Below are 11,455 nucleotides of genomic sequence, written 5' to 3' on the forward strand. Positions count from 1 at the left end.
AATCTCATGTTTTTGGAGGAAGCTTGCTAACTTGCATCTTTCTGTTCAGTCAAGTGAAAAAAACTTTTTAATATATATTTTATTTTCTAGTTGGATTCTTCTTCAGTCTTAATGGTACTCTACTCCTTTAAGCTATTTCCAAATGAAATAATTTTATTACCAGAGGGGTCATTAGCAAGCTTTATTCCAGGGGAGGTTCTGTGGAAAGAGCATGGGCTTTGGAGACAGACCTACATTAGAATCCTCGATCCTCCTCTTTTTTTGTCGAGTTGTGCTCTTGGGTGCTGCATTTAATTTCTTTGAAGCTTGGTCTTTCACGTGTAAAATAGGAATAATATCTGTCGTATAGTCTTGTTAGAATCAGAGATTTCTGTGGCACTTGACACGTGCTAGGCATTCAATTAAAGAATAGCTATTTCTTAGACACCCAAACATTTATTCTTAAGCATAAATGATGGTTTTCATGTGTGTTCCAGAGAGTTTTGCAGGCCTTCTTAAGCAGAAAGGATGAAGGAGAGGTTGACATAATGATATTGAGCCCATTGGTACCACTTTGGCCAGAGCTGTCTCCCAGTTCAAGGATGCCCTAGATGCTAAGAACAAAGCCAAAGGTGTGAGTGGCACCTCTGGTAACTCAGATTTCCGATGCCAGTACCCTCTCTTGGGATAGTGAGAAGTTAGGGCTTACTTCAGGAGAAGAGTGACCTAGCAGAGCTGAATAATTTTCCTCCCTTCTATGCTATTTTCAGCTCATAGAGCATAGTCCATTCACTAGATAGAATAAAAATAGCTACAATTATAGGGCACTTAGAGTGTGTTAGGTCTTGCGCTGGGCATTTTATTATGTATTATCTCCTTTAACCCACATAAAAATCTATGGAGCAGTGACTTTTAGTATCATCAGTGTACAAATGTGGAAATGATGGCTTTGACCTTTCATCAAAGTTTGTATAGCTCATGAGGGATGAAGAACGTAGACTATTTACTGGCTGTTACCTTCCCTACTGCCCTTAGAAGATAGAGAGGTCTGGAAATCTTTGTTTCAATCTTTGCTTTTGAATCTAGGCTACTTATGATGCGATATTCACCTTCCACTCAGTTGGTGGAGAAGCAGCAGATATTTTGGGTCTCCAGAGGGTTCTCATTGGTGAAATCAGAGGAGCGGGATTGGGGCTCTGACTCTCCTGTCAAGGATGAGTTGTCCACCTGGGATGGGAGAGAGGACAGGTCATGGAAAAAAAGCACCAACATCATCATTATTGACATGCGGAGAGAAGCATAAACTTACACACCACTGTAACCTCAGATCTGCACTTGTGACTTCTCAAGGTTCTGAACAATGAGATCATATTTTTTTGAACTGAGTCCAGGTCACTGCAGTGCTCTAAGACCATACTTGGCCCCCTTCCATAGCGTTTCACATCCCCTCACCTTACATCCTTGTGAAGAGATAAGCCGGATGTCAGCAGGGATCCGGTCTCCCCGCTTCACTTCTACCAGGTCTCCTACCACCACGTCTTGTACAGGGATCTGAATCTTCTCTCCGCCTCGGATTACCAGAGCTTGCTGTGGGAAGATAGTGTAGGGTCATTTCCAAAGCTTTTTGCTCCCCTCATCCAGTTCCTGGTCCCTTTCCCTCTGATTCCCTTTTCTTACACTGTCACTCACCACATCATTCTCGAAGGTCTCTTGGGTAGATTGCAAATTCTTACCATCGCTGTCTGCAGGGCCCTTTGATGCTCCTCTCACTACACTATGAGGTCTATCTTTCCATTCCTACACTTAGGCTTGGCTGTATGGCTTGCTTTGTCCCATAGGACATTAGCAAATGTAGTGCAGGCAGGCACATAGAAAAGTGCTTGCACACTGGGGCTTGCCCTCTGCCACTATATTGAATGTGCTCAAGCTACCCTCCTGGAGGGAGGAAGATGATAAGGAGAGAGGCCCCAGCTGTCCGTGACATCCCAGCTGAGGCCCCAGACACTTGAATGAAGTCTTCCAAGGCCACCCAGCACCAGCCAAGGTCAGCCCAGATCAGAAGAGCAGCCCAGCCACAGAACTGTGAGAGATACTATGTTCATTGTTTTGAGCCACTGTGTTTCGGGGTGGCTCCTTTAGCAGGAAAAACTGAGAGTCTCCAAACTCCTTCTTCATTCTACCAAAACGTTTCCCACTGAACTCTTACCCAAGGAAGGAATTAAGTTATGTTGGCACCAAAGGGAGAAGATGATCCTGGGCTATAATGCTAGAACTTGATCGTGTCATTGGGAAACTTTGGAGCCTATTCCTTTCCAAGTTTTCAAGCCCTGTGCCTAGGAACCCCCTTCTACTGTCATATTATTTCCAGGTTCTTTAGAAAAGTTTTATTTGAAAATCATCTAAACTTTCAAAAGAGTTGCAAGAATAAAAATTGTACCAAGAACACCCATATAACCTGTACCCAGATTCATCTGTTAGCATTTTACCCCATTTGCTTTGTCATTTGTCCCCTGTCTCTATATATGTGTGTATGTAAATACTTTTTTTCCTGAACTATTTGAGGGCAAGTTACATACATCATGATCTTTTATTGTACATACTTCAATGTGCATTTCCCAAGAATTAGGATATTAAATAACCATAATACAGTTATCAAATTCAGTAAATTTCACATTGACACGATACTTTCACCTGCTGTCTGCATTCCAGTTTTGTCAATTGACCCAATATATCCTTTACAGCATTATTTCCTGCTCCAGCACAGGATTTGGTCTAGGGTCAGATATTACATTTAGTTGTCATGTCTCTTTAGCCTCCTTTGATCTGGATCACTTCCATCGCTGTTCTTTGTCTTTAAGGCCATCGACAGTTGAAGAACCCACACTCCCTTTGCCCCCACACCCCCTTTTTGGAATAGAACCCCCAAAGATTTAGCGTTTCAGATTGGATTCAGATCATGCATTCCAGACCAGACCACTTCATGGATGTTATTGTGTTTTTCTCAGGGTACTTTTAAGGCCTGATAGAGTAAAACCTAAGTGAATGTCACCCTCATTACCAGCCTCACTCAGTTCACTCACCGTAGGAAATAATTCTTCAGGGGACATACAAATCATGTATTTGGCTGCATTCTACACATCCTCCCACTATATCCTTCCACATGAATCCTACCTGAGGTACCATGCTCTTAAAAGATTCCATGATCTTGGAGCTCTTGGCCTCCTGACAATAGGAGAAGCAGCCGGTGATGATGACCACGACTGTTAGTACAATGCCGAGGTACAACTGGAGGTTGGGAAACAAAGCGTTCATCAGTAGGTCCTTTTCTTCCTCTTCATCCTCAGAAAGTCAGCTTGCAAGGGTAACAGCCATTTTTCCAGGTGGAAGAAACCATGGGACTCGGTGGGAGAGCACAGGGGCTGAGAAGAGTCTGAGACAGGCCCGGTTCTCTGGGCTTCCTTGTTAAGGAGCCTGGAGCTACAGTGAGGGGCCAGCAAAATCCGAGGCCCGAGAAAGCCTGTATCTTCCTCTCCAGGAAGGCTATTCATGGGGTCGAGTGTGGCTATTGAGGGAGATGGAGAGGAAGGATAGGAAGAGATTAAAATTCTATGAAAGAGAATGGACAGCAAAGTGCTTTGATGACCAGTTGGGAAGATAATCAAAGGACAGCAAGTTTCTGGGGGGAACGTTATATCTCAGGGAGCTGAATCAGGAGCCAAATCAGGATTTGGGTCAGAGGACTTCAGGAGTGCTAGGCTGCTGAGCAGAAGAGTATCGAGGGCTAAGCAGACACTGGGCTTGGCAGTAGTAGTTGAACAGACTCACATTATCTTTGGTAGGGTCCTCATGGAAATATAACTGGATGCCATAGGCCACGAAGCAGAGACTGGCACCAGTCCACAGTAGGAGGGAAAAGCCGCCAAACAGTTGTTTACAGAATTTAACCCATTCTGGAGTGGTAGGGGGTGGGCTAAGTGTATTGGGTCCATCTCGAGCCAGGATTTCCTGTGCCTCTTCAGGGCTATGGCCCTGTGTGGAAAAGAAATAGGAATGGATGGAGAACCATGAAAAGAAAAGCAACTATAACAAAGGAAAACCTGGCTTCAAAACTCAGGTCTGCCATTTATTGTGCTAGTTTAAGTCTAGAGACCAGTGAAGTTCTCTGAAGGTCATTCTGGAAGTTCTTCCTACATAAGTGGGACTCTAAAATTTGCATTATAGAAGGATCTCATTTAGCCTCCTTACATAGGAAGAATTTTTAGTTTATGGGTTGACTCACAAATCTTTGGAACACCTATCTTGGGCCTGGTACTGTGGTAGGGTACCAAAGCGAGTAAGAATGATCACTACCCTTATGGAGCACCAACTCTAATGAGATACATATAAACGATTTATAATATAGTGTGCCAGGCTAATGGGATAATGAGATACGATACATAATGTTGATAACATATGGACCTCCACACTTGGACTCTTTAACTTAGAAATAGGAAAAAAATACCAACAAAATCCAACATGAATGTGTAGATCCTCGCTCTAGCCTTGTGCATAAGCTTGTGTGCTTTTTCCTCTTAGTAAAAATGAGAGTAGAACCTACCAGAGGATAGTAAAAAAGAAACCCAAAACGCTCCTTAATTCCCATCAGCCACTCCCCAACCTCCCCCGGAAAAACATGCAATTTTAATAAAAACTGGACCAGTCTCCCATGTTCCTCCTTGGTTACCAGATGGCCATCCCAAGCCCCTCCAGTGAAGAAATTCTAGAGCTAAGAGGAACTTACAGTGTGAGGGCTTTTTTTTAAGTTTATTTGTGGTCATTGTATTAGTGGTTATAGTAGCAGCAGCAGCAGTAATAGTGATAATAGCAGTAGTAAATGATTTTGCTGTTGAACCAGCAGTTCTCAAAGTGTGGTCTGGGGACCCATGGGGTCCTGAGATCCTTTCAGGCGGGGTCCACAAGGTCAAACAATTTTCAAAATAATACTAAATTGTTTGTCTTTTTCACTCTCATTCTCTTAAGTATACTGTAGAATTTTCCCAAGACTACAGGGCACATGATAGCACAATAGCGTTAATTCTGAAAATATATGAGAATCTAGCTGTCTTCTATTAAAAAGCTAGACATTAAAGAGATTTGCAAAAATGTAAAATGCCACTAATATTTTTTTGTTTTGAAAAACAGTTATTTGTCATAAAAATATTATCTGTACTAATATATAATGGTTGTTTATAAATGAGTTAGGAAATACTTTTTAATTTTCTCAATTTTAATTTCTAATATGATAAATATAAGTAGATGTAATCCACATAAGCAAAAGCTCTTTGGGGTCCTTGTTGGGTCCTGAGGACAAAGGTTTGAGAAGTGCTGCCCTAACCCATCCTCATTCTCTCATCTAATCCTGAACTCTCTTTGGGTAGTTACCATTTCATCTTTTTCTGAGTGTGTGTCCTTGGCGGGGCGCAGGTTAAGGGTAAGAACATTGACCTTGAACTTAGGGGCTAGATTTCTAGCCCTGCTTTTGTCCTGGCAGCCTAAAGGTCGGGAATGGAGACCCTCTGCCTCCCTCAGGGAGTTCCTTCACTCACCTTGGTTAGGTCCACAGAATATTTGGTGCTCAGCTCATCCAAGGTTAATTTGTGATCATCCTGAGGGGACAGTAGAGTCAGTGAGGGACAGGGGGTGACGCATCATTTCTAGGGGAAACATTTTGGGGAAGAGAGGTGGCACTGGTTGAGGGACAGGGGGTGATGCATCATTTCTAGGGGAAACATTTTGGGGCAGAGAGGTGGCACCAGCCTGTGTGAACAGTTTTCAAGGTGAGATGTTAGAAGCCTGAGGGTTGAGAGAGGTTTTTGGAGGGCCATTTGTCAGCACCCATTTTGCGTGTTCTTACCATGACCATTTCCTTCTTCAGGTCCTCCATCTCTCTCTTTTTTGTCCTCTTTATCTTTCTTTTACTCATCTTAGGACCCTTAGGTCTTGGGCTTGGATTCTGCTCATGAGGTGTCACGGTCCCTTTTCTCCCTCCAAGCCGCATGGCTTTCCCTGGATATGGCTGCCCCAGATCAACTGGTGGGAAGAAAGCAAAGAGAGTGAGGATTGTGAGGGAATCAGGAGGAAGGAGGGGGAGAGGGGTGAGAGGAAGAATGGCTGAGCCCTGGGAGGACTGAAGGAGAGAGAGAGGGAGGGTGGTCCGGCGGCAGTGGTGAAGCCCTAAATGGGGGAGGAGGAGGTGTCAGGAAGGAGGGCACAGGAGGGATGAGAGGAGCCTGGGGCCTGAGGTACAGGAAGGAGAGGGGTGAGGAGAGGGAGTCGAGGAAATGAAGTGTGGAGAGTACTATGTGCCTAAGTGATGAAGATGCTGCAGGGCCCTGAGCAGGTGGGAAGTGCAGTGGGCTTCAGGGCACGCTGGGAGCTCCCCCCAGCACCGAGGCAACAACCAGGCCTGTTGTCACAAAGGCCTCAGGAAAGTTCTGAGAATCCACAAGTCTCAGTCTCTGGGTTTGAGAATGATTGGAGAAGTTTCTGCCACAGAGAAAACTGCAGTCTGATGGCAAGTCTAGAACAAAGTCCCAGTCTGGTCCTGCTGACCTCCGAGACTCAGAGGTACCCTAGATAGCTGACTCAAAAAATAGAGCAGGCAGTCTGTGTGTGTGTGTGCTTTTGCTGAGGTGCCCTTCCCACAGACATTAACTTTGAGCTTTTGGTTGTAGGACATCAGATAGCAGAATAGGTCAGATCTTGGACTTTTGAATCTGTCCTGGGTTTGGGTCCTGACTCCGCTGCTTACTGGCTGTGTGGCTTTGGGCAAGTTACCTAACCTCTCTGTGCCTCTCTTTCTTCATTGGTAAAGGGGGATACCATCTACATTGTAAGGTGGCAAAAGTAAGGATTAAAGCAGGGTGCTCCATGTAAAACACGATGTGTGACTTACATAGTATGTACTCAATATATAGCTTGAATTAAATATTATAAGTCTTACTTGCAGCTTAATGTGCAGCTCTTCTCAGTGAGAGTAAAAATACGCTTTTCATGCTATAACCCTGAATTTCCTCACTTTAGTATGACATATTTCTCTCTTCCATTCACCTTCTTTGACATCTCAGTAAGTGGTTTGACTGTATTAACTTTATATGTTTTACGTGTAAATTATACTCTCCCTCCTTCTGAAAAAGGATCTGAAGCAGCTGTATATTTCTATAATGTACATTTTTTTTTCAGTTATGCATGTCAACATACATTTTCCCTTTCTATTTTTGGGAATTTATTTAATTGCATTTTGGCTTGGCATGCTTTTAAAAAATATGACTGGATCAGAAAACATCCATCTTGGTGCTGATGTAACCCTCCTTCAGTATTCAGAAATAGAAATTTTCCTTTCCCAGCTGGGACAAATAATAGTCTGTTTCTTTAATAGATTGGATAAGATTTTTCTTCTCTATTAAAAGTGTACCAAATAAAAACGGAAAGTCCCACTTTCTCTCCCCCCAGACTCAGATTCCCCACCACTGATGTTACTGCTGTTGGCAGCGTGCTGGGTATCCTTCCAGTCTTTTTTCTACATTTATAACAATAGTATCTATAAGGAGGTAGAGTCTTACCTTTTACAGCATCATTCAGCTCCCCTTTCATTTATGTAAAGATTTGCTTTTTAATGGCCACAAGGCATGCCATATTCTGTATTGACGGCGGTCTGTTCAATTATTCTCACTACGGATGAATTTACAGGATATTTTCCATTTTTTTTTTTTTTTTAACCACTGAAAGCACTGCTGCAGCGGCATCCTTATATATAGTACCTTTCGGCCCTTGAGCTTCAATTTATGTAGAATCGATTCCTGTTGCTGAATCATAAGATACTCTTATTTAAAATCGTAAAATGTTCTACCAGATAGCTCTTCAGAAGAGCTCTTCTTATCCATATCCCAGCAACAAGATGCAAAAATGTTCACTCCCCACACCTTTGATTATATTGGATGACCTTGACCGTTTTCATTTTTCCTATTATAATTGGTGAAATTTGGTATCTTACAGTTTTAATTTGCATTTCTTTATTGTCTAGGTAGCATCTTTTCCTTATATTTATTGGCTTTCTGGGCTTCATTTTCCTTTTTCTGAATTGTTGGTCTTATCATTTGCCCAATTTTCCATTGTTTTCTTTTCCTTATTGATGTGTTTGAAGGGGTTCCAATGCCTTGTCACATACATTACAAATATCTTCTCCCAGCCTTTGTATTTAATGTAGATCATAAAATCCCTAAGAGCAAGGTTAGAATTAAAGTTAAAATTGTTAAGTTAATCTATGGATCATCTATGTGACAACAGCATTTAGCCCAGCCTTGAACATAGGAGATCCCTCAAGGCAACTTTATTGACATAAAATCAAGTGAAATTATTTTTGGAAACCCCATTCTGTTCCACAGTTCTTAGCTCAAAAGTCTACCTCTTCAGAGAGGCCTTCTCTAATTGCTAAATCCAAAATAGCCACTCTCACACGCAGCCCTCAATCCATCACTTGTGGGCTTCACTGCACTTTTTGCCCTCTGAAATTATCCTGCCCATTTATCTGTTGACTTCTTGTCTGTTTCTCCATGACAGCAGGGACCTTTTCAGGCTTATTCACGGCTTTGCACCCAGCCCTTAGAATAGCACAGAGTGGTTCATCCACAAATAGTTCCTAAAAATAAGTTGAATGATGAATTTTCAGGTTTTATCTTAATGTTATAAGGTTTGATACCCATCATTTTGATCTGCTATGTTTTAAAACCTATTAGGGTAAATATGCTAGCATCACAGTTATCTACTCATTTGCTTCATAATCACTTACAAAAAACTCTGATATTCTTGCCTGATCACACTTGCTGCAGAATGTCACAACCAACATGTCATGTTTTATAAAAATACAATGAGGCTTTTAATTGATACTGGATTGGCTCTTTATAGCAACTTATTTTTATCTTTATTACATTCTATGTTCCCAAACAGCAGTTAAGTTTAGCTCTCCATGTATTCTTTTTTTTTTTTTTTTTGCGGTACCTGGCGCACAGGCTCAGCCGCTCCCGGCATGTGGGATCTTCCCGGACCGGGGCACGAACCCGCGTCCCCTGCATCAGCAGTTGGACTCTCTACCACTGTGCCATCAGGGAAGCCCTCCATACATATATTTTTTAGTACTCTCATTGTGCTTTTTTTCCTAATATTTTAATTTTATTTATTTATTTAGCTGCGCCGGGTGTTAGTTGCAGCACTCGGGATCTTTTTTAGTTGTGGCATGCGGGATCTTTAGTTGCGGCACGTGGGATCTTCATTGCCTCGTGCGGGATCTACCTTGCGGCACATGGGATCTTTCATTGTGGCCTGCGGGATCTAGTTTCCTGACCAGGGATCGAACCCGGGCCCCCTGCATGGGGACTGCAGAGTCTTAACCACTGGACCACCAGGGACGTCCCTCATTGTGCTTTTAATCTTCTTTAATAAGTACCATATGTCACACACACACTAAATCTTGAGTATAATTTGTTCTGGTTCTGTTGTAAATAAGAGCTCTTTGTACTGTATTTTCTAATATTTAGGGATAAATTTGATTTTTAAAAAATCGATCTCTTGTACCCTGTAACTCTGAACTCATTACTTCTAGGACTTTTTGTTGTTGTTGCTGTTGCTTTGTTTTGGTTGACTTCCGTGGATTTTTTAGGTATTTAATCGTGTCCTGTACCAAAAGAATATGTTTTTATTTCTTCCAGTTTGTCTCTTTATTTAGACCATATAAATACAAACTTCTTATCCAAGATTTCAAATGTAGCTGCTATTGCTTTTGTTGTAGTTGTTGTTATTATTGTTTTCTAGACTTATGCATCCCTTCCTTGCTTCTCTGAACATGATTACAGTTTCCTATATGCTTTTTCCTCCAACATTTTAATCAGGAATAAATGTTAAATTTTGCTGATAACCTTCTAACATCTTTTGAAATGATTATTTAATCATTTTTCTAGTGAATATTCGTGGTTAGTTTTCTGTATAATATACCGTCCTTGAATTTCGCTATTTGGTAAAAAAGTTTTATATATATATATATATATATATATATATATATATAAATAAATGTGGTAAAAAAGTTTTATATATATATATATATATATATATATATATATATAAACAAATGTATATATAAGCAAATATATATATTTGTTTTTATATTATTAAATTCTATCAAAACTGTATTTGTCTCATTAAATAGGCTGGGCCATACAAAATTTTCTTCTACGTTGTAGTACAGTTGAAATAATATAAGAATGCTCTTTGAGGTATTTGGAAAAAATTCTCCACTGAATTCACTGGAGCTGAGGACGTCTTTGAAAGACTCATTTATTTTAAATGTCTTCCTTGAATATTGATCTAATCATTTTTTCTATTTCATCCTGCATTCTTAATATTATGAATATTTAGCTTGTCGCCTGTCTCTGATGAATCATTATATTTCCTATTCTGTAGGTAAAAAGGAAATGGCACTGAAAGCATGTCTGCCTGCGTCAGAGGTTGGCCTTAACCTCTAACACTATATCCCATAGTAAGATTCTCTCACCTTTTCAGTAAGATCCTCTAAGATGGTTGACTCTTAATCCCCTACCGCATCCTTAAGGTCATGCCCTCTCCCTTTCTCTGGTTCTAATCACTTGGGTCTGCCCACCCCCTACTGGTCAAATGTTCATTGCCCACAGATTCCTGGTTCCCCTTGCAGCCTCCCCAGTTCACTAAACCATTGTGCTAATCAGGCTGACTCCGTGCCCACAGGTTTACTGTCCCCACAGTTGCCGCTAAGTATGGCATGGTGGTGAAGAGGGCTGCCCTGTAGCCAGACTGGTCTTGGGTTTGAAACCTGATTATGATGCTTACCACCTTTGAAGCTGAATGCATACTTTTGCCTTTCCAAGCCCTAGTTTTCTCATCTGTAAATTAAAGATAACAATAATCTCCCTCTTACTGGATTAAGAGGATTCTTTTAGTCATCCAACCAATATTTATTAATTACCCAATACATGTCAGGCATCGTTTTAGGTGGTAAATAAAGGTGGTGAAGAGAAAAAAATCCCTGTGTACGTGGAACTTATTCTGGAGAAGGAGTCAGGCAAATAAAGTATAAGCAAAAAGCTATATGTATATATTTGTATACATATGAACTATATGTATATATTTTAATATATCATCTATATCTACCTATCTATCTAAATTTGCGGAAGTTAGTGTTTATGACTAGAAACAAAGAGAATGGTGAAAGAGGTGCCAGGAGTGCTATTTTATTTGGTGAGGTCTGTGAGGGCCTTGTTGAGGAGGTAATGTTTAAGGAGTGATCTGTGTAAAGCGAGGAAGCCAGGCATGTGAGTAACTAGAGAAACTAGGTCCCTCCTGATAGAGGGACCATCAAGAATAAAGGTCCTGAGGTGGGATTAAATGAGACTGTACAGCTAAAGGCCTGACG

At 41.2% G+C, this 11,455-nt stretch overlaps 1 protein-coding gene across 1 annotated transcript in view; it reads right to left on the reverse strand.

Moving 5' to 3' along the window:
• The window catches only part of LOC103074614 (sodium/potassium-transporting ATPase subunit alpha-4), a 29,417-nt gene extending 23,488 nt beyond the window's left edge, over positions 1 to 5,929 (reverse strand). The window contains 6 exon segments of the mRNA XM_007459936.1: positions 1,089 to 1,206; positions 1,432 to 1,566; positions 3,151 to 3,264; positions 3,805 to 4,008; positions 5,565 to 5,624; positions 5,873 to 5,929. Coding sequence (XP_007459998.1) covers positions 1,089 to 1,206; positions 1,432 to 1,566; positions 3,151 to 3,264; positions 3,805 to 4,008; positions 5,565 to 5,624; positions 5,873 to 5,902 — 661 coding nt within the window. The 5' untranslated portion in view covers positions 5,903 to 5,929.
• Positions 5,930 to 11,455: the final 5,526 nt, after the last annotated feature.

This window comes from Lipotes vexillifer, unplaced genomic scaffold, assembly GCF_000442215.2.
Source record: "Lipotes vexillifer unplaced genomic scaffold, Lipotes_vexillifer_v1.1 scaffold2036, whole genome shotgun sequence".
NCBI lineage: Eukaryota > Metazoa > Chordata > Mammalia > Artiodactyla > Lipotidae > Lipotes > Lipotes vexillifer.